This window comes from Artibeus jamaicensis, unplaced genomic scaffold, assembly GCF_021234435.1.
Source record: "Artibeus jamaicensis isolate MK-2021 breed Jamaican fruit bat unplaced genomic scaffold, CSHL_Jam_final contig_426, whole genome shotgun sequence".
Taxonomy (NCBI): Eukaryota; Metazoa; Chordata; class Mammalia; order Chiroptera; family Phyllostomidae; genus Artibeus; species Artibeus jamaicensis.
This window is the reverse complement of record NW_026521826.1, coordinates 9,141,506-9,164,367: the sequence shown is the minus strand read 5'-3', so window position 1 is coordinate 9,164,367 and position 22,862 is coordinate 9,141,506. Positions and strand designations below refer to the sequence as shown.

Below are 22,862 nucleotides of genomic sequence, written 5' to 3'. Positions count from 1 at the left end.
CATCTTTCCCAACCCCCGCATCACTGTCCTTAATAAGGGGTCTCCAAATTCACCATCCCTGACTTCTGTATGCAGAGTTTTTAGGGAGGAGAGAGAGAGAGACATATGTGACTTTTTAAAAATAGATTAAGATGCTATTTGTTTGCTAAGAAAAGGGTCGGAGTAAGATGCCCCGAACAGGAGCAGGCTCCTCAGACACTTGCCCATTTTCCAACATGGCTCAGCCGTCATGTTAACTCTGGGTTTCTGGAGAGCATCTTCACATATAAAGATGGTATGTTGGGAGCTGTGCTTTTATTCCAGACAAATTAAAAGTAACCAAGCTTTGCATTATTAGTTTAAAATAGGATGTAATTTGGCATCAATATACCATAAATGCTAAATGACCATTCATTTCAAGTAGTTTTTTTAAAATGAGCAGAGAAGGGATTTGGTTGTGTCATTTGATAATATGATCTAAATGCTGCAACCTCCCAGGATTTACTTGGGAAAAATCCCATTTATATAGAAAATGAAGCTGAAGTACTGCTTATGTTTTCAAAAAGTCACTTAAACCTAGGAAAAGCTGCCTTACTAAAATCCCCCTCCTAAGTTTCAGGGAGAAGTAGTGAAATCAAATCTGGAGGGGGGATTTTCATACCACACACTCGCTTTGCTGGGCCGTCTCTTTGATTTGCTCCCATGAAAAGGGGAAAATCGAAGTGGTGCGGTTCAAGACCAAGGCTCATAATTTATTGCTTTTGGGTTATTAAGAAGCTAATATATTGATAGCCTTTTGTTGAATAGCTTGCCACTACAAATATTGTAGAATTTTCGATGGCTCTAAGGGGAATTAAACAAGTGCCCTCTTTTCTGGGGCTAAAATGCCTGTGTGCACCCACCTACGGAGCCTGCTAAATGACACAAAGTCAGTGTTACACTCTGAAAACATCAGGGACATTATGTTATCTTTCTTCTACTATCACTAAACTGGGTTCCCATAAAATCAGCACCACCGCACTGCTTACCCCAGGTTCCTCATGTGGCCGATGCCCATCACCATGGTATTAATTTGTCACTGATTTTTGTGTCAATGGGGAAAACATCCAAATAGCACAGGGGAATTTATACACGCATGCACTATACAAAACTGCCACAAAACTCCAGAAATCACGTATTCCGATGAAGTAGCTATATAAATCAGTTCATTTCCAGTGAACTGTACTCATCATGAAATATTACTGGGAAGGAAATGGAAAAAAGGGGTAAGCTTTGTATTTTCTGTTCTCTATCAACATGCAGCCACAAATTGGGCATTAAAACACTCACTTTGTTAACCACCATGGACTGTTTAGAAGCCATTAGGAGGTTTAATATTATGGCTGTACAGAGTACATTTTGTCCTTTCAAAAGAAAAATCTAAAGACAAAATTTGAAAAGGGGCCCTGGTGAGTAAAAGCTTTTCCTTTTCCATTTGCTTCTCTTGCGTGTGTTGAGGTTTTTTTTTCCCCCCGTTTTTAAAATCTTAGCCCACCCAATACTCTTCGGCAGCCGCTGTGACCCAGTGGGGTTGCTCTGATTTTCTAACCGGGACACACTGTTTGAGAGCGCTCTCCATCAGCATTAATGCCAAAGCTTCTTTGTGGGGCCGGCCAGCCGGTGTGGCTGCCGCAGAGGCACGGAGGGGTCAGCGCACACTCCTCAAAAGACCAAAGTCATTTTTGGCACTAAGAGCCCATAACTAGAGCCTTCAGTTGAAAGGACCATTTTCAAGCAATAAAGTGATTTTGGTACAAAAGTAAACCGACTCACCCCAGGTAAAGTTTTAATATTGTGCAGTGCATTCTGGGCCTCAAGTGCAGCTTTTCTTGTATAAAATGTTACGAAACAACAACCTACAGAGAGAAATGAAAAGGTTTTAGAAATTTCTGTGAATGCTTTGCTTAGATATAATGGAGACTGTGGCGCACAAATAATCTACTTTAAAGGATGCACAATTTAAAAATAATAAAGTACATGAGAACAGTAATAAACAACATCTCAAGCATTTACATTGTGCCTTTCATCCTAAGTCATACTTATTAGCTTTACCCGTGGCGCAGATCAACCCGTGACTCTGGCCACCAGCTCCCTGAACACAGCTCTTCAGAAATGAGGGCGGGAGGTGGTGGGTGAGTTGCTAATGGGACTTATGGTGCATAGCCTCACAAAGAGAAGTGTTTAATCACAGCCACAATAGCAGAAACTCGCATTAACTATAATTTCCTTAAAGGGTATCTCTAGAACATCACACTTTTAAAGCACTTTCTAAACTCATTGGTTTAGACAACTGCATTCTAAGCTTCTTCAAAACTGGGATAATGCTCTATTCTTCTTTTTATCTCCACCATGGTACATAATATAAATTCCCATCCATGAGATACTTAATATTTGTTTGCCAGAATGAAAGACTCTATTTTAACTAGTTAGCAATTAAGTTACAATCCAGGTGGACATAGGCGCCGACAGACATTTGCACGCTCTGTCCCACATATTTAATACAGCTGTGGCACATCGGCTGGCAATCTCTTGCTTCCTTCTTTCCAAGAGCTGATGGGAGTCCAGGCTGAATGCCCCTCCAGGACAGGCTAGCAGACACCCTATTCCTAGCCAGCACCTTCCACCGAAGAAAATGGTGTCAATCTGCAGACCATTCCTCCTGTGCTCTGAAGGATGGCTGACCCCTTCCTAAACATGTAGCTAACTAAAGATATGGGTTAACATATCTGGTTAGACCAAATAAAGATATCGGTTAACAATTTGTTAAGTAGCATGCAGTTTCTTAGCACAGCCAAGCTTAGGGAAAAAACAGTGTGGACAAAACTAAAAATTTTAAGAGAAAAGATGCTATCTCTGATCGGGGCTGTCTTTGGTAAGCTGGGTGAGGAGAAAAGGAGAGAGACGCACTCACCAAGACGGTGCACATTTTTACCCCACTTCACTGAAGGGTCCTAAGGCACAGAGCCAGAGACAGGGGCAGCTCTGAGAGGCGCACAGTGCTCGGGCATCAGCACTGGTTCTATTTGGGGGAATGATGCAAAGAAGACCAAGAACAAAAAAAAAAATATGACACAGTTGGAGAGTGGTGAGTTGGCACCACTAGCCACCTTTAGAATGCTAAGTTGGCATTCGGATTTTTCAAAACAAAAATTCATTCAAAGGAGTAGGGAAAAATAAAGTAAAATTCCATTTGTATAGCACTCCCAAATGCATCGAAGATGACTCCTCCTCATTTGGAAAGAAATTTGGAAGCTTGTCATATATTTGATTTCAACAAATCAAATATATATGATTTGTTGAAGTCAACTATGCAAAACCTCTACGTTTTGGACAAAGTGGAGTATGGCCACAGTTCATTGGCATTTAAAAAAAAATCCATGCATCCAAGGATAGGAAACCCTTAAAATAAATCATTGGCATGAGAAAAGAAATAGAAAATTATGAAGTTTCTTTAAAGAATCACAGATGGCCAGACTGACCATTTTTTATATGAGCTTTTCATTTTAGTTATTTGGACTTTTTTGACCAGAGTTCATGTAGCCATGCTGACTGGTAGTAGTTTTTTTTTTTTACTGAACTTAAGCAAATTAATGAGTAGTTTTAGCTTCACTGGCATAACATAAGCCCAAGAAAAGCTATCGGAATTGCTTTAGATCAAGGAATAACTTAAAACAGCAATGTAAAGTCCCAGCTTCCAGTATTTACTGTAATTGCTCTATGAAGAAAAAACACCAAGTATACTTTGTTAGGCTTGGTATAGAAAGAGCTGCAGGAAAAGGCACATGGATTGCCTTCTAAAAGCTTCCAACAACCAGACTCTCAGTAAGTTCTCCTTCCCCACTCCTGGGCTTCCAGGGATAGATTTAAGATAAGCAAGCAATGGAGAAGGCTCTAAACTTCAACCTCAATAATCAGAGCTTCAAAAAAGAGGCAGAATCTGATACTTTCAAGCAGGTGGATTTGGGAGGTGTGATGCTTAAACAAAGATTTAGGGATGGAATAGAAGTTAGACGATAGTTTGCTTGCCTGGGAAGAAGGCAGTTAAGGAAGATGGAAAAGAAATGCCAGTCTGGCCATGCTCAGAGCTAAGAATGAAGCGTTTAGATCGGTGTGAAGGAACGGTGAAATGCCAGGGGAACTGGGAATGGAGAACAAACAACACTAAGGTAATAGCGGCAAGGAACGAAGACGATGCCAGCTGAGGGGAGCCTGCAAGTCCGGCCAACCTGAGGAGCTCCGACCAACACGCAGTGGTCTCTGGAATAAAGCAAGCTTTCCTGCCTGAACCACCCAGACAAAACGCCTACCCTTTGCCCCCACCTGGAATCCACTGGGAAGGTGCAGTTCACTTCCTATTTAATGTGGTGCCAGTAGGGATGACAACATTTAACTGTTCCTAGATATTTACGTCTTAGTACAAAGCTGGCTAAAGTGCTTTCCTCTTGAACCAGGTTCTTAGGGAATGGAAGGTGTTTTTCGTGGGTGTTTTTGTCTTTGAGAAGAGGCAAGTTTGAGCCTGATGTCTGAACAGGGTGGGACGGGTGGGGATGGAGAGGCAGTCCAATGTATACAAGGGGAGACGAGAAGATACCTCAAATGTCAGTCTCTTCCCAATGTCATCTGGGGTCCTCTCTGCCTGTCTAACTGATAAGGTGAAATGGGCATTTTTTATTACTGATCATCTCCAAACTATGCACAGCTCTTAACTCTTTCTGTATGTACATTTAAACAAAGGTTTTGTTTTCTTTTTTCTTTTTAAAATTAAGATGATGCCAAGATTAGCTCCGGCTGTAATACACAGGAGAATATCGGGAATGACGTTAGTGACATGCTCTCCTCACTTCTCACTGAAGCCCGATCCTACAGCTCCGCTCCGTGGGGGCCATGCTGGCAAACCCACTTGGCACCTTTGGAAAAGGTGGCCCATATGCAGGCGGGCAGAGCTCTTCTCAATAGCCCACGGCGCGGGGAGCAGAGCCCAGGCTGCACTTCTGCTCTCACTTGTCACCTACGCCGGGCACCCTCCTGCTGTAAGCAACTTGCAGAAACGTGGGGGTTCTGGGGAAGACAGTATGATGTGGAATATCACCCAAGATTCTTCCCTCTGGGTTCAAACATTTGAAAAATATCCAACTTCCTCTGTAACTTACTTTAGTTTCTCATCACTTCTAAATCAGTGAATAAAAACCAGATCGGCCTAAAACCCTCCCCCCAACTATATGGACTTATAGCCAAAGTATTACACTAGGAACAATTTTTTTAAGTCAAAAGTAAAAATGATTCTTTACCTTTCTTGGGCTAAAACTGTCTCATACTTCATTCAGCATGCATCCTAATCCACTTAATAAAAACAGTGTTTGATTAAGTTATCTTAAAATTTGCAGGATAAATAGAGAATTACAAACTTCAATAGTCACCTTAAGCGCAGCAATTTATATTTTTCCCCTCAATGGGACTTCAGTCTGTACACTTCCAGAATAAGAATGTGTTAAAGATTCTTTATTTCTGTGAGTACTCTTTCAAAGCCATACTTTTTTTTATCCACCTATTACTTGATATGCTCACTTAAAATTTTAGATTCATTGACCCACAGAGATTATTTCAACAAAGGAAGGGAGAAATATCATTATTTGCCTTGATATGGTAATTATCATGGAAAAAGGTCAGGGAGCTACTATAGATCCCAGAAGGCCCATGAAGGTTGAACGAGGATGGAATTCTCTTTCTTGCCCACCCCGACTGGATGTACAGCTGTTCGGGGGACCACCTGTCTCTGTGATTTCCCCACACCAGCTGTAACTCGGGTCTGAAATGTGCTGGATGCACTTTCAGGTCAGCTGCAACGCCAGATGGCTCGGCAATCTGATTCTGGGGACAGACCTCCCTCCTTCGGCAGTTCTGTTTCCCACGGACAGCACCGTGAGGTGGGTGGTTAAACATCTACATTATCCACAGGTGCTCTTCGGTGGCCAGTGGCCGCCACGTGCACTGGAGGGCACAACCCCTCCGCTTTGGGGATTCCAGGGTCATTCCTGAAGGCCGCCTTTCCCTGCCGCCCATGAAGTTCTCCACGTTGAACATGGGCAGTGACCCACCGGGGGGCTCGGGGGAATTAGCAGAGGCTGACGCAGTCTGATGAGTCAGGTGCTTCAGCAAGACTCAAACCTCCTTTTTCTGCTTAATGCTGCTAATTTTTGCTGCTTCACATTTTTCTGCTTTGCTCATTTGACACTAATAAGCACTTGCACTTCACAATTCTTGTCACCTTTATCCACTTATTCAGGAGTTTCTGTCACCGGCAGCAGCCACCTTACAGAAGATGAACATGATGTTCCCCGCCAGCCTACTCCACGGCTCCCCAGTTCTCCAGTTTCACTGATGCAGCGAATTGTATCAGTAAGAGCTCTGGATTTTGGAGCAAAAAATAGGTATCTACCGTTCACGTGTCTATTTGTCAATCCTACCCCACTGCTCCACGGAAGGGCTTTTCAAATTCACAGGCGAAACCTGAGAGGTGGTTCCAGAACCACACACAGAGCCTCACACACCCACTCCCGAGGACCCCTCTGCTGACCCACAGGGGATGCTGGTGAGTCTGTATGAACAGTCCGGGGTAGTGCAGTAAAGCACATGGCCATGGACGTCTCCCTGTGAATTCATTTTGCTGCTTGGCTTTGAACATCTAGCAGAGCCCCTAGGAAGCCGACATAGGGCAACTCAAGTCTGAGGGTGGAAGAGAAAGATCCCAGAGAGCAGAGTGCCCCCTGTGAAGGCCGGTGGTGCAAGACCTCAACTGAGCATCACAGAGTGGTCAGCGAGCAAGTGGACGCTGGGCACCAAGGGCAGGAGAGAGGTACAGAAAAGTCACCCGGCGTCAGTGTCCCCTGCCTGCCTCTGCAGAGCCCCGTCCGTCAGGAGGACTGGGAGCCGTTTACCACCTGGGTTCCCAGAAGCAGGCAAGTTTAGCAGCTCAGCTGCATATGTTCAGCTTGCAGAGTGAAGTGCAATCAGTAGTATAATTGTGTGATAAAGTGACCATCTTGTATCAGAAGTTGGGAGTGGCAATTCCCAGAGGGGCTGAGCACTACACAGTCCAGACAGGGTACTTGGCACCTGACTCTCTCTCTTCATGAAGAGTTGGTGCTGTCACGAAGGGTCCCCTCAGGTATTTTGCTGGCTTAATTGCTGAATAATTTGAGACACTGTTATGAGGCTGTAGCTGTTTCCAAAGATTTAGCCCCAAAGAAGACAAGCCAATGGCATCTATACACACACACACAACAGTAGTGCGTTTAAAATCATAAAGATGACGACATTCTACTTTACTGAAATACTTTCATTTTAAATGATCAAGTAGATTTATCCTCAAAAGAAACCATCTGGATGATCACATATCTTTTCAAACTGCAGCTGTTTCTCTCAAAAATCTTTGCTTGGAAGATCTTGGTAATAATACTCACAGATTTAAAAAACAAAACCAAAAACAACAACAAAAACCCCAGTGCATGTGTGGAGAAAACCAGTTTGTATTATGTCTTGCCCTGAGTCAAAGAGCAATCTCTTCACATCGTTCAGTGGTGGGTGTGGACAATAGTGTAGACACAGCTCTAGAGAGAATGATACCAGAGCTCCGATTTTAAAATGTACTCCATCCCAAAGAAAACTAACACCCTACTTGTTAAAGAGACTTCCTCCCAGGCTTCCCAACTTTACCAAAGTGGGGAGAAGGAGAACTGAGGTTTGAGGCTCTGGAAACACCATTTTAAAAGGACATATTCTTTAAGCCGCCAACTCTAAAACAGAGAAAAGGCAGTGTGTGTAATATCTGTGTGTTTGGCTTATAGAATCTGGGCATAAAGACGGCAGGTCAGTGCCTTGAATGGTTTTCAATTATTGAAATAGTCACCCATCAGCTGTACTATGGACACTTCAGCTCACAGGCCAACACTTTCTGTCTGCTCAAGGGCACAAGGGAGCCAGCCCTGCATGTGGCTGGTCTAGTGACATGCTCCTCAGGACCCTCCTGGAGCCACCAGCCTGGGCTAAGCATACGTCCTCCTGTGAGAGAGGCTCTCGTGAATGGGAGAAAGAGCCTTGTTGGAATGCTCTGGTTCTAACCGCTAGTACTTCTTCTGGTGCCGCTCTTCAGCAATACCCTCTTATGGAAAATGGTGGAACATTTTCCAAAGAACATACAAATAACTCTACAACTCAAGGATGGAGGAAAGAAGGTGAGAAAAACGATTCCCCACAACCCCATGGCTAAGCTGCTGAAATAGACCAAAGCTGCGCCCCTGCTCACCTGTCCCTCAGTGGGCTCGGCCCACTGGATAGAAGAGGATGTGTTCAGGGCCATTCTGTGTCTCACACGTAAGAAATGCACTTTCTAAGTCTAAGCAAACAGTCACTTAAAAACAGTCACATAATAGTCATCTGATAGTTGAACCCTGCATTTACACGCTTATTTCTTTCTTTCAAAAATAAAGTAATGGTTGTAGCAGACAAATTCAAGGTACATTTGAATTCAAGACATCAACAGAGTCCTTATATTGTGAACTGACAATTCCTTTAACAGCCACCTTTGAATTCCAAGGGGCTGGCAGATCAAGGGACTAAGGCCCTGGAAGGCTAAATGAGTGAGTCCCCTCTGGTCTTTCTGTTTCGGTGAATGAAGTTCTCCTCTGTGCACATTTGCAAGCAAGGCAGGTGCCTGCGTTGCACAAGTTACATCACAATTGGGATCTCGTCGAGTCAGTAGCAGACAGGCCAGCTGGAGTCAAAAGAGGACACTCTGCTCATCCTTGATTCCCCTTGTGGTCTATTTTTTCCCCTCAATCTTTGCCACTGTATAGAGAATGTAATACTTTTTCCAGAGTCCAAAGGTTGTTGATCTAAGTGGTGTATTTTTGTACTCAAGTGACACTCACACACACCAAGGTTTTGACCATCAATCATTGGCCTCACCCCTGCCGAGACCCTAAACTTTCACTTTCTACAAAGCAGTTAAAGGTTCAAACACCCCATCAAAAATCCCCTGAATTATATTTTTTCAAGAAAACTTAGCAATGACCTTAAAAAGAGAAGTAGTTTACCAGTGGCCTGGAAGGTGACCCTCAGCACCTTGATGAAAAAGACAATGACAAAATGACATTCTTTGAAAATACACAGATGTTTCAAGAAGTGTGCTGGTGCCTGCAGACGACTTCACATGTCCCTGTCCTTGACCCAAAGTCCACCCACCAAGAACTGGTGTTGCCAGTTAAAAACCACGTCAAATGCAGTTATTAACTGGTGGCCTCTGTCATCTTGGGTGTGCATTCCCTTTACCCTGGCCTCAAACTGTGGCTTGCCTTAGCGGAGCTCGAGGTGGGGTTGCAGGAGCAATGCTGCAGACCGCAGGGCTCCCTTCCAGTTCAGCCCGGTGCTGCCTCACTGGGGCTCCTCCCAACCTGGATGGTGCACCCAGATGGCCGCAATAGCAAACGCTGAGATGCAAAAGGAAGGAATGAAAAAAGCAACATTCAAGGCAAAGAGCTAGCTCTGTAAAGAACCTGCAAGAAGATGACAGTTTTGCTCTGCAAGCCCCTCTCCCCCTTTTTGCTTTAAACTCAAAGAGAATAAGAACATCGGAGGAAGTGAACATGGCATTGCTTTCTCTTGGCTTCTGTGCCCCTTTCAACACTGGGTTTCACAATTTGTTAACTAACCTAACAAGAAGCTAACAGAAAAGGCAAAAACATCCTAGTAATTATTGGTTGACAGCACCCTTCAAAGTCAATGCCTATCCCAGGGGGCTGTGCCATGGACCACCCCCGAGAGTTCTGCCTAGAACTGTTTCAACCTCCTTTAATGTGTAAAAAGACTTTTATAACCTCAATCTCTCTCATTTGAAACTTCTAACAGTCTCCTAAGACAAACCTTTTCCCCCTATTTAGAAGCGGGTCTTCCATCGCTAGGGTAACAGCTACCCAATACAAATGCCACATCCTGTAGAAATCAACTTTTAATGAAACCGTATCCAATTAGCCTGGCTTTATAGAGTTTGATATAATTGGCACCCTGATGTAAAAAGTATTGCCATCTGGCCACCACCTAGGAAGCAGAGAAACAATGCTGCCATTCTGTTTTCAGCTCTTGAATTATGTGGCAGTCACCATTTGGATTACCAAGCGCAAACCCAAGGGAATCCCTTGGGAATTCCGGTGATAAAGCAGGAGCTGCACTTCCTATTACTGGCTGCCTGGGCAGGGGTCCTCTGCTCCTTCCAGAGCTCTCACTCCACATCCCCACCAGGACTATCCTTATACAGCCAATCTGAGCTGACCTCTCGACCAGGCAGAGAACGCTGGTCTCATGGGCTCCCTGCCATCCTGCACCCTCTCCTCAGACTCTGCGCCTGATGTGCCCTGACCACGCTCTGTGCAGTGGCCACACGCCCCAGGCTCCTGCCGGCCTCCCGCCGCCCTGGGGACTCCTCGTGGAGAAACCATCTCCTGGCTCTCACGGCCCCGTGAAGACAGGCTCACTTTCTAGATCTTCTGCCAGGAAAATCGAGTTTCTTTCTTTCTTCTTCTTTTCTTCACCTAGATTGAATCTACTGCATTTTCAAGCCCTTTGGAACAACTGAGGAGGATGGTGCACAGCTGGGCGTGTGCCGCAACCCTTCCCCACCTGTTTTTACATACACGCCAAGGACAGCAGGGCACAGACAAGGTGTCCAGGGCAGAACTGCTGGGATCTGCTTTGCCCCTTTTCCCTGGGCCTCTGAAATAAGCCACTTATGTTAAGCCATTTCACATGTCCAACACCTGTAAAAGTATCTGAAGAACTTTAATGACGCCCATTTCCTGTCATGGCAATCCCTGCATTTAGGTGTTTCTTGAACTCTCCTACTCTGTTCTAAGCACACAAAGGGGAGTTTGCGGGGACGTTCGTGCATGTCAAGGATGAAAGAAGCGAGCAGTGCCTTTTGTTACAGAAAAGGTCACTTGACCAGTGGAATACAAGGTAATAAGCAAACTGTGGACTTACTACATTTTTATCTTTAAATATTAATTTTAGAGCTGGAAGAAGGGCCATATTTTTTCTCTAAAGGAAAAAAAATTTAAGGCTGACCTTGACAAGCCAACTGTTATAATGCACAAGGCCGGAGTGGGCAATGTCCCTAAACTCGTTGTGACCGGACTGACTCCCTGGCCAGGCAGGTCTCCCTGCAGTCTGGGAGGTGAGGCGGAGATGGTGCCGCTGGGGGTGGCAGCCGTGGCTCCTTCTCCAAGGGCCTCGGCTGGAGCAGGCCTGCAGGCTGAGTTAATCAAGTCACCTCCACGCCGATGCGGGCAGGCGGCCCAGGGTTAGCTGTGCTAGAAGGTAGGTCTGTCTTGAATCCAATTAAAAAGGATTTAGTTTCTAAAGTACTGAGGGAACTCATTAAAAGGAAGTTTTTAATATAAGGTTATTTCATAGTATGGATTCACTTGAGGATAGGATGGCATTTTAATTAGGAGTTTGGTGGCAAGGAGAGTAGGTTAAAATCCTATCTATTTTTCTATGATTCTCAGTTCAGCACACTGGGCTTTTAGAAGCTTCCCGGCCAGACCAGTCTGTTAAGGCTCAACTTCACTGTCCTGCTTCGAGGGGGTGGCAATTTGTCCTCCTGGAAACTAGGAGTACAGACCCCCTATTGTTAGCTTGTGTAAAATACAGCTCGGCTCTTCCTTCAGCGGGTGCTAACAGGTATTCTAACATTTTATGGACTGATGTAGGTGGGGCTGAACTCTCAAGAGACTTTTCAATCCAGAGTAGAAACAAAATACTTTAATTCTGGAATTGGAGTGAGAAATTGTATCTACTTCCTGACTCTCTAGTCTGACAGCCAAAGTAAAGTGCAGAGGCCAGCCCTCTGGCTACAGAAACTGCGCTGATTTCAGACTGTTTCCCACGCTGTGTGACTCCAGGGAGTTGCCATCATGGCCACGACGACGGCCTCACCCACTCCCACCATGACAATTGCCATTTTTCATGTGTGTGTAGATCAGGGAGGGACAGGTCTGTACAGACTGCCTGGAACAGCAGCACACATGTTAGAAACGCACTTACAGAGCCAGATACATATACGTTGATGCTCCAAGGAGAAGAGGTCCCAGAGTTCTCAAGGTTACACTGGATGTTTCCTGCTTCATTCATAAAACTTCGCAGTGAGTCAAGTACTCACTCACTCCTCCATATTAGAATTACAGATTCAACTGGGGGTCTGACACATTTCTTTACTTTCTAAAGTCTGCTTCCTTCCTTATAAAATTGGGTTAGTAATAGTGGCCATGTTATAGGATATTAAACACACTAATTTGTGAAAATGTTTGACACAGCTCCTGGCATATTAAAATGGTTAATAAATGTTAGATATTACTGTCTCCCTTAAATTTATGTCACTCCATAAAGCCCCACACCGGGCGGGACCCATACAGGTTCCTTCCCTACGAGGCAGGTGAGGGGCCGGCAGTGTCACCCCAATGTCATCCCAGAAGAAACCCAGGCACCCAACCTGCCTGCCTCGATGTCCTGCTGCTCCCCGCGGGCCTCTGGGTGGAAGAGAGACAACCAAGCCGCGTGTAAACGATGATCGCACACCCTTTAATAGGGTTGGGAATTGATTTTGTTGTCTTGTTTTCTGCAGTAATTACTCAGGACCAGCCAAGCTCGCTCATTTGCACGGCCTTTGAGTACTCTGCACATCTATTTACATGACCACGAAACAGCCAGTCGACTTTAATGTTGTCCTTGGGATGACTTTCCTGTTCAAGGTACGACAGAATTTCCCCCGACTGTACACTCGATGGTACTTTCCCGAGGGCCAAAAAGTCCCTTAAACAGTTTGTTATTTGAAATAAAACCTGCTGTTGTCTAAGGAGCACACCCAGGTTTCGTTATAATGAAAGGGACTCAGCCACAGCTCTGTCACTTCCTTCACTTCGGCACAAAGGAGGGAAAAGAGCTGAATCGCTGGGCTTTGCAGGCAGAGGCAGCACGCTCAGGGTCTAGGATCGGGAGCGAAGGGCGAGGGGGGCTGGGGTGCCTGTCCCCAAGGCCTACTCGGGTGCTGCTGAAGATGGGGCTTCGCCAGCTGGATTTCATTGGGAGACTTCCCAGCGCTCGATGATAGGTAACACACGGCAAAAACCGCCGACTGCCTGGGAAACCGCCGTCTGGGCTCACAGTTGTGTCACTGTTCTGTTGTCCTGCGACCCAGGACCGCTGAAGCTCTCCGACAGCAGAGGCCACAATGAAAGGACCCCTGGTCCCCTTAACAAGGCCTGGCACAGTGCCCGGCTTCTAGGTGGCTTTTATAGTGACTGACTGTCCTCGGGGTGTTTCCCCATCTGCTCGGCCCAGAACAACTTCTTTTTTTAAAGACTTCATGTTCCATCGGCCCTTCTGACTTGGGCTATTGGTAGTTAAACCAGCCCATGTGACGCTCTTTAGTCCACTTGCTGAGAAGTGACCCTGGTATGATGGACCAATTTCAGGCCTAAGATGTGTAGTTTGATGGTTAGGTGAGATTGATTTTGTTCAGTCCCCTTGGTAATAATGTACGCACAGCACCAACCTCAGATTCACGTATACAGAAAATACTAAGTAAAGGCTGGCTTCTGCTTTTCCTTCTACTTATAATTTTAGGGATACTGTGCGGGATTCCTCTATATCTAGGGTGACTGAAAAAATCACATCCAAGTGGGGACACTGTGGAAGGTGGAAGGGGAAACCAACTGTCATCCTGGGACAAACCGAGGGCCACCACAGGCAAACACATACCCCTCCTCCCTCGTTCTCTCTCGGTCCTTCCTTTTCTCCTGAGTTGGAAGCTTCAATTTTTACTAAAATAACTCAAAAAACAGCACTACGATCTATTTTCCTGGTGATGTCCGCTGCAGCATAAGTAAATCTCTGATGACAGCTTTGATGTGAGTTTCAATGGTGACGACGTGGGTGCTGAGGCACGAAGAGGTGGTGTCATGAAAGAGGGAAAGGAGACAAAAACTGGGAGTGGCTGCAGGGAAGAGACTTCACACGTGCCGTCATTTTCACAGGGGCTGGTCCTGATGTGACTGCGACCAACTCCAAATGGACTGAAGAGAGTAACAGGAACTTAGCCACCCTGCAGCTTTAGTCCCTGTTTCCAGCTGAAGAAACTGAGACCCAGAGAGACGGTATCTGGGCAGAGAGCCGACTCTACGGGCACTGACCACACCTGGGCCCGAACCCAACTCGGCAGCTTTGCCAGGCTCTGCCGCTGCTGCTTCATTGTTCGTACACCCGCATCACGACCCAGGTATATATATATATGTTGAGCACGGCTCTGAATCTTTCAGGAAATTAAACAGATATACATGATTACAGTCCTAAGAAAAATAGGATATGTGGTCCTTGCACTTGATGTGCTTCAAATTTGGCTGCAGAGTGAACTGCCCATTCGGTGGCAGGGGGAGCGAGGATCCACCTTCTTTGCCACAGAATCTCTCCCGAGAAGACCTCAGAGGGAAAGTGAAATATTTCCTGGACTTCAAGATTATGGAAAACTCTACACGCCACACACTGATGAGTTATTTATTGGTTTCACTCTGGGGAGAGGACACCATCCATGCTGCACACACGCCGAAGCCGCGTTTGATCTAAAAACTTTCATTTTTCTCAGTCATTGTCAACGCACTCATTCTTCAGTTGAATCTTTAAAAAAAGAGAGAAGAGAGATATGCTGCAGGCTCCCTCTCTGTCCTCAAGATGATTGGATGAAGACGGATTTCTCTGTCTTTAGCCCGTGCGGACTTAAGGGCCAGGGCTTGCGTGGATTTCAAGCAAACGCATAATTATTAAGATGGGGTGGGGAAAGGCTGTTGTCAAGGCGCTCAACAGTGAGCTGAGAGGCTCCAGGCAACGAAGATTACTCACGGCAAAGCCTCTGCTGTACTCTGCTGCTTCCTAATTACGCAGGTAACAAATGATAATGCTTCCTTGTCGCCAAAAAAGGGGTTCTCCCGCCACAAAGGGCCTCCTAGTTCTACACGTTATTCTTTCACAGGAAGATTAATGCTCAGGCAATCCAAAACAGTAGACATTCCAAATACTTTTTTGGTATGTCCTGGAATATGTGTTCTTTTTTTTTAATTTTTATTTTATTGATTATGCCATTACGGCTGTTCTATTCCCCCCTTCATTCCCCTCCACCCTGCACCACCCCACCCCTACCATTCCCCCCTACAGTGAAAGGACAGCAAACTCACAGTTATTAACAACCGCACCTAAAACAAAAGCAAGCTAAGAGGACAGCTAGATCAGGAGCAGAACCATAGAAATGAAGATCACATGGAGGGTTAGCAACTGGGGAGTGGGAAGAGTTATCTTCCTGAAGGTACTAACTGCCGGAGGCTAATAGTGAGGTCGGTTTGACTTCCCTGAGCACAACCCGACCTGTCCAAAGGGACGCGGTCCGCACGGCTGTTGGGTGGCGGGGAGGAAGGGTGGAGGACTCGAATGTGCCACGAGAGCGCACCACACAGAAACCCCACACGTCTCGCGTCGTCCTTCTCGCTCACACAGCCGGGCGGAGTGGCTTTCCATCTCTCAGCTTTGGACAGGGGTCGCTAATAAGTAATTCAACCCCTGTTCATCCAGTACAGTCACGATTTTAATTTCCACGATGGACTCAACATTATGACAGCAAGGGAAAACTTTCAAGATTTCATTACTAGTCAATCTTATACACTGACCTACATGTTAAAGAGCTGTCATGAGGTGATACAGTCCAAGTACTTGATATAATCCGGAAAACAACCATATGTCAAAACGACTGTTAAGCTTGGAGAACGGAATGAAGCAATGAGCTACCTCAAAGAAAAATTCAGGGTTGAGCAGACGTATTAGTGTTACATGGTAGAGTCGCAGTGTGACCATGACTCAATTCAAAGACCAGAGATGGCTAACGGGTGCCGGGAATTAGGCTTTGCCCATCTAGTCTGCCTTCATTCCTTAAACCCCAGGACTCTCAGCCGAAGGCCACAATAAATGTACAACACCTTCCCAGAATCTAATTTCATCTTACAGTGTTTCTCAGCTTTTCCTGAAGACAATCATCTGGAGTGTTTATAAACACTCAGGTTCTCAGAACCGACCCAGACAGACTGGCATAGGATTTTTAGGGGGAAAGGCTTGGGAATCTGTGTATCAGCGTCCCCAGTGAGTCTCACCCTCAGGAAGTCTGCGAAACAATACAAGACTCTGGTGGCAGAGACCACCAGCCGTCCTCCTAATCCACCCCCCCCCCATACACTGCCAGGCTGGAGCAGAGAGCAAGGCAAAACCATGTCTGCTGGCTTCCTGCCATGCAACTGGGCACCGTCTAGAGAAATGCGTGTGGAAATAATCTTTGTTGCACAGGGTCAGGGCTTTTAACAGAGCAGGTATTTTCACATTTACTTTCATATTCTTTCTTTTATTTTGGATGGATGCAGATGGCAAAGAACAAAGAAATAAACAAAAATACCAGGAGGAGGGAGAGTCGCACTGGTGAGGAAGGCGGCTGGATCCCTGTAACGTCCCGCAGAGGAAAGCCGCCCGCCTACCAGGATGGCCAGAAAGGACTACTGATATGAACACGAAACACATGTCTACTGGGTGTTAAGTCTAAATACACTTTTTGGTCTATTTGTCACAGCCGTTTCACCTGTCCTGAGTACTACGACGCCGCGTGGCGAAGAGTTGTAAGAACTGAGACAATGGCAGGTCCGGGCACGTGGGTGCCCCCCCCACACCTTTAGCACGTTTCAGTGCGTCGTCTGCCAGCACAGTTTCCCGGCACTTCCCAAAGTGGCTGCAGTAAAAGCCTCCAGAAGGCTCAAAGTGAATGTGTTCTAGAACGTGGTTTCAGAAAAACTGGAAGGTGATGTATGGCTATAGAGAAATCAGGTAGATAAAGTGAACGATGCATTTAAACCTGTACTTAATGGTTTCTTGGTAAGCATGTCCTTTTTTTCCCCCCCAACAAACCACTTGGTAAAACTGACCAAACTGGGAGGATGATATAATTCTTGACAGGCCTAATATTTCAGTCCATACTGGAAAACAATCCCTAACTTCATGTGCTTGAATGGTGAGATTTAGTCCACAGATACACACAAAAGTTAGTTTTTGCCCTGGCTGGTGTAGCTCAATGGATTGAGCACGGGCCTGCGAACCAGACAATTGAGGTTCGATTCCCAGTCAGGGCACATGCCTGGGTTGCAGACCATTTCCCTGCAGGCCAATTCCCAGCAGGGGACGCATGAAAGGCAACCATACATTGATGTTTCTCTCCCTCTCTCCTTCCCTTCCCCTCTAAAGATAAATAAAATCTTTAAAAAAAAAAGTTAGTTTTTGTCTTCTCTTTCAATCTTTTCTCCCTTCTTTTTGTTAGCACTTTTCAAATTGTGGATCTAGCAGTTCAGACTCACCCCCCACCCCCTTCCTCTCTTGTTTCTCTTACTAGTTAGCCTTCTCCAGTGGTGTGGGCCCCTGCAGGGGCTGCTGTGCAGGTGGGGACAGAAGTGAACAGAAGTCTCACCTGGAGAGGTCTCAAGGGGTCTGGACACCTTGGCAGAGCAGAGAGGCAGTGTGTGCTGTATCCTTTCCCAAGGGTAAGTGGGGAGCTAGCAACTAGTGTCTTCAAGTCCTTTTGGTACCTAAGTAGCCCTGTAATTGTTTTTAATCCCATCAAAGAACTCATGAAAATAAGCATATGCACAAAGACAAAAGAGTAGGAGAGAGGTCAAGGTATATGCTATGAAAACACCACAGGGAATGGGTATTTTAAAAATGTAATAAACTCACCTCTTTTTTTTTTAAAGATTTTATTTATTTACCTTTGGAGGGGAAGGGGAGGAGAGAGGGAGAGAAATATCAATGTATGGTTGCCTCTCGTGTGTCCCCTGCTGGGAACTGGCCCGCAACCCAGGCATGTGCCCTGACTGAGAACTGAACTGTGATCCTTTGGTTCACAGGCCCACACTCAATCCACTCACCTCTTTTCTTAAATCCCCTTTTGTTGGGATTTCATGTGGATCTAAATAAGTACACAAAATACTAAGTACTTTTGCTTTAAGGAGATGCTTTCAGTTTTTTAACACTGTGATGTAGGAACAAAGAAAAATTTGTTTTTGGAATGGAGGTAAGGGTGTGGTTGTATATGAGAGAGAACCTATGTATAAATGTGACCCTTGAATGATTTGAAGGCAGAATGGAAATCATACAGACTAACTGGTCCTTGCAAACTACACGTAAAACTTCTCTAGTGGCTCTAAAGATGTTAATATAGTCATCTGAACCCCTCAGAAGAACACTATGGTAGTACCTGGAAAGTCTGGCTGAATCTGAACATCATTTATTCGATTCAACCATGAGGTCCATCCTGGGAAGATCTGCCCTCAGACACATTCTCTGGGGCGCACCTCCCATGACCCAGTTTTGTGACACTGATGTTGGGGCATCGCTGGGTGCTGGCTGCTGTAGAAGCTCCCAGGTGAGAAATTCAGGCCATACGATCAGGACACATCTAGGTTACCTGAATCCTGAAAACTCTGGTTTTATCTCATCACTCTTTGCCACATCCCTTGTTCTATGTTAAACCTTCTCTCAGTACTGCTTTAGAGAAGCAATGAATATATTTTATAGAAAGATAACAAAATTCTAAATTTCTAGCTATCAAGGCTATCTATCTCCTTGCCTGTCAGCAGCTTTTAAAATACTGATGGCTTTTTCCTCATAACAGACACACCAAGTAGAGTCCGGAGGGCCTGCTCTTAACTGTGACTAGAAATGGACTCCATGTCATTAAACATATTTTTCAAGAGAAGGTACACCCAGAAAATGAGGGGTGGTGGGGGGTGGGGGGCAACATCTATCAATCCCCTTTCTAGGCCCCACCTGTCTGATCCAGACTCTAGACTGTGCAGAGATGTACAGGCCTGCTGGCAAGCTTGACATCTGCTTCTGACACCTCTGGTCTGGTAGCTAGAGTAAGCAGGCCCGTGTAATGACAGAGAAAGAGTTTGGCTGTAGGGATATGAGTCTGTTTGGAAGCAAACTGCTATAGATTCAAGACAGAAAGAAGAAGGGCCAACAGTTTGCCTAGTAAAGCATCACAGAAACAAAGAGACAGCATCTTGTGCTCTTTTCTTAACCAAATGGCTTCTTACTAGTCTCCAATTTAAATGCTGGTGCCAGAGATAATATTCTTGGGTTGTACTAGAACTATCATTCTGCCCCCTGATAACCTGTCAACTGTAAAAATAATCATACAAGTGTACCTCATACTATACCTAGCTTTCCAAATCCCTTTCCAAATCCTTGGTTACCTGGCAGGTAAACTGCTCTTGGTCCACAAGATGAGGAGAGCCTCATAATACAACTCACTGTAGTTTTTCCCCTATGAACTGAAAAACCCAGGCTCCACTTGGAGTTCAAAGACAGGCTGTGTAATTACTCGGAAGACCTTTATATACAAGATTTTATTTTGAGTCTTGGGTCTTTCTTGAAACGTCAATAAGTTGTCTACAGATCGCTGCTAACATCTTTGTAAACTAGAATAACTGTCTCCAGAGATGATAGAATTTATGAAAAAAAATCTATGATGCTTTTCTCCTTCAGATGAGCTTTGCAGAAAACACGAGGTCTGGGGCGGACCAAATGACCCCTCCCTTTCAGGTCATCTTCCATAGCTGGCTCTGGAAGAAGGTGGTTAAAAAGCAGATTCTGGTCCAGATTTTTTTTTTTAAATTCATACACCTTAGATATTTTTGGTTGCTTTCAGAACGAAAGAAAACTCTAAGCACCAGCATCCTTATTTCCAGGGAGCCTACCCATGGCCACATGAATCAAAGTCTAGTCTAATCAAGTTTATCTAAAAACGAAAGATCGAAGGTAGAAAAAGACTCTGACAGTAGATGAAGTGTCCTGTCTCCTAGGCCTTGACCTACGGCTTTCAGGCTCCTAGGAAGTCTGACCATCACAACCCATGTTTTTCCTCCGAGAAGATAACAAAACACTGTAGAACTATCCAATTTAGGAAAGGGCTGGCTGACTGCAGGCTTTATCAGTTACTGCGTTCTGCTCCCACGTCTTAACTGCAGCAGAATAATTATTTTTGAGATTGTACCCTGCTGTCCCGAATAAGCTGTAACACTAAGAGATAACTGACTGATTACACAGCCATGTTTTAACCATTTCATCAGTCTTAGAACAGCAGCTAAAACGACTCTTTTATGTGTGCCAGTAGGTCCCAGACTAACCCCGCAGGGTTCAAGACAGTGAAACCAAGTATCAGCTGGTTCCAATTTAAAGCAATAAATCACTGGTGAATGTTGACATAGTTATATGGGGTCTGGTTACCAGGTGACAGTTACTGTACGTTTTAATTCAACGTCCACATTAAAAAAATAGTAGTATTTTGCTACTGCCTTGAAGCTGCCACAACCATGTATTTTTAAAAGAGTAATAACACCAAAACATAAAGAAATAGCTGTAATAAAACTGTCAGCATCAACAAAAATACAGAAGATTCCTCATGAAGACGTGAATTAAAATCAGCAGTAAACATACACCAATAAACCAAGCACACAGGAATTGGACAGTTTGTCTGCTAGTACCTTACTATCAGATATCCACCTGGGAATAAAGATTAAGAGCTGCTTTCCCCTCCCCCTGCCATCAACCATGCAAGTCAAAGAGAAGTGAGTGTCTACTCAGCGTCCAAGCAGGGCAGCCCAAGGCCGGTCTGTGTCACTTCCACTGTGTATTGTTTAACAGAAAAGTGGTCCATTGAGAGGCGGCCAATAAACGCCGCCGCTGCTTTCCTTGGAGGTATCAGGCAACCTGGATGCTAAACTGGATTCTGCAAGGTACAGAAAATGATTTTGGTTTTCTTTTTCCCCTGTGATAGTTGATAGAGACCCTCCGAGACCCTTGTATCGGTTATTTTATGGGAACTGAAACTTGAGATGAAAATGGACCCTACTATCTGTAGAATCCACAAAGCCTTTTTACATATGTGAATGGAGAGGGGAAGAGATGTCTGGAGTCCAATGGCAGGACCCTAGATTTGATAGTCTGCCTGGCGTAGCAAAGAGCACTGGCCTGTGTCTGAGAGGGGGGCTTTAGTCCCAAGTCTCCCAGCTGGGGCAAGCCACTCACCATCTTCCACAGAGTCCTGTGTAAAATCAAGATGCCCAGCCCACCCTGCCTATGCCCAGGGTCGTCATGGGGGAATAAATGAAGATGATGAGAAAATGCTCCATAGACAGACGGAGTCTATACAGATGGAAGTTATTACCCAATAGGGTATCGAACTCGAGTTTATCAAACCTGGATCGGCTGTAGCAGAAGCTGAGCAGCTTTTGGCAATGACTCTCCATGTCTTCTCTTCCTTTACAAAGAGGCTAAGTACACTCATGTGTTTCCCAGGGTTACTGTGGGATGATTGATCTAAATGACTCTAAATTACATATTCACAGTTTATATGATAATAGAGCTGCCAACCAATAAAAACAGCCCAATGATGAATTCAAACTACTCTGAAAACATAAAGGACAAAGTCATTTTCAAGGGGCTAATTTTTTTTCCCACGAGGTGGACAGAGGAGGTTTAAATGAAGACTCTGTTCTGTTATGTTTAAGAAAGAGTGTTAGTATCTTGTGTGACTGCATCTGTGAATGAAGACATTCAAATAGACCACTATGTCTTCAATGCAGGTTAATAATAAGGCTATTTTTCCACCCACTCTTTGGCACAGCTATAATGTTCTTGGCCTCAAGCGGGAGGCGCCGCGGATCAAGGAGTCAGAAGACGAATGACATGAAGCGTACCAGCGCCCATTCGGGTAAAGTATCACCGGACTGGAAATGCTGATTACTGTGTTAGAGACTGAGGGTCCTGCTTCACCTTCTCTTCCAGCAAACACAGAGCTGCGGCACCCAGGCCTGGCCAAAGAAGTACCCAAGTAACGATACATTAATTTCTGCCCTCACTCTAAACACATGCCAGCTGGAACTTCGAACACGCCTTGCCTCCAGTCCTCTTTTCCTCGGTGACTCTGCTTTACACGTGCATGGCTATTGGCCTGGATGGATGTGGCAGGTAGAGAACCCAGTCTGATGATTAGGGAAGAGTATAGCATACAAAGAAACGATAGCTAAGCACTGCTATCAGGACCTGGTTACCCAGTGCCGCAAAACCACAAGGGCAGGGGTCGGGGAAGGCCAGACCGTACTCACTGCTGTTCGGAACGGCCTACTTACTGCACGCTAAATCTCCTCTTCGTGTCTGGTGCGTTTCTGTTCTCTCTGGTGCAGAAAAATGAGCCAAATGGCAGTTAACACTCTCAGAGAGCACTTTGGGGATATTCTAGGAAAAGGACAGTACAAGTGCCAAGTGTGACATTACTCTATTGTAACAGAATGAGAAATATTATCACACCTAGAGGTGTGATAAGAGGTGATCGTAAGTTCATAGTGGAACAAACAACAAACATCACAGATGTCTAGAGCTTCTGAAAGGGCACTTTCAAAGCTCCTTTTGAACTAGGCAGGGGAAAGGCACTACTGTACCCATTGTCCTGAGATGGGACCCATGCCATGGGGTTGCCTAAAAGTGGCCTGTTGAAAATGATAATCTAGAGCATAGGCCACCGAGATCAAAGCTCATCTCTGTGATTTCCTGAGATTATGGCTTGTCTAGCAAAGACCCATTTTTGTAACCCATATGGCACTATAAAATATGGTGGTTTCTTGTTTTCCATGAAATAGACAGCAAATAAAAACTGAGCT

At 45.1% G+C, this 22,862-nt stretch overlaps 1 protein-coding gene across 8 annotated transcripts in view; it reads right to left on the bottom strand.

The window, feature by feature from the left end:
* CELF2 (CUGBP Elav-like family member 2) overlaps nt 1-22,862 on the bottom strand; it is a 503,518-nt gene that overhangs the window by 108,026 nt on the left and 372,630 nt on the right. For all 8 annotated transcript variants that reach the window (XM_053665830.1, XM_053665833.1, XM_053665829.1 and 5 more), the window contains one exon: nt 1,792-1,874. In XM_053665830.1, coding sequence (XP_053521805.1) covers nt 1,792-1,874 — 83 coding nt within the window. The remainder of the gene's footprint in view (nt 1-1,791; nt 1,875-22,862) is intronic.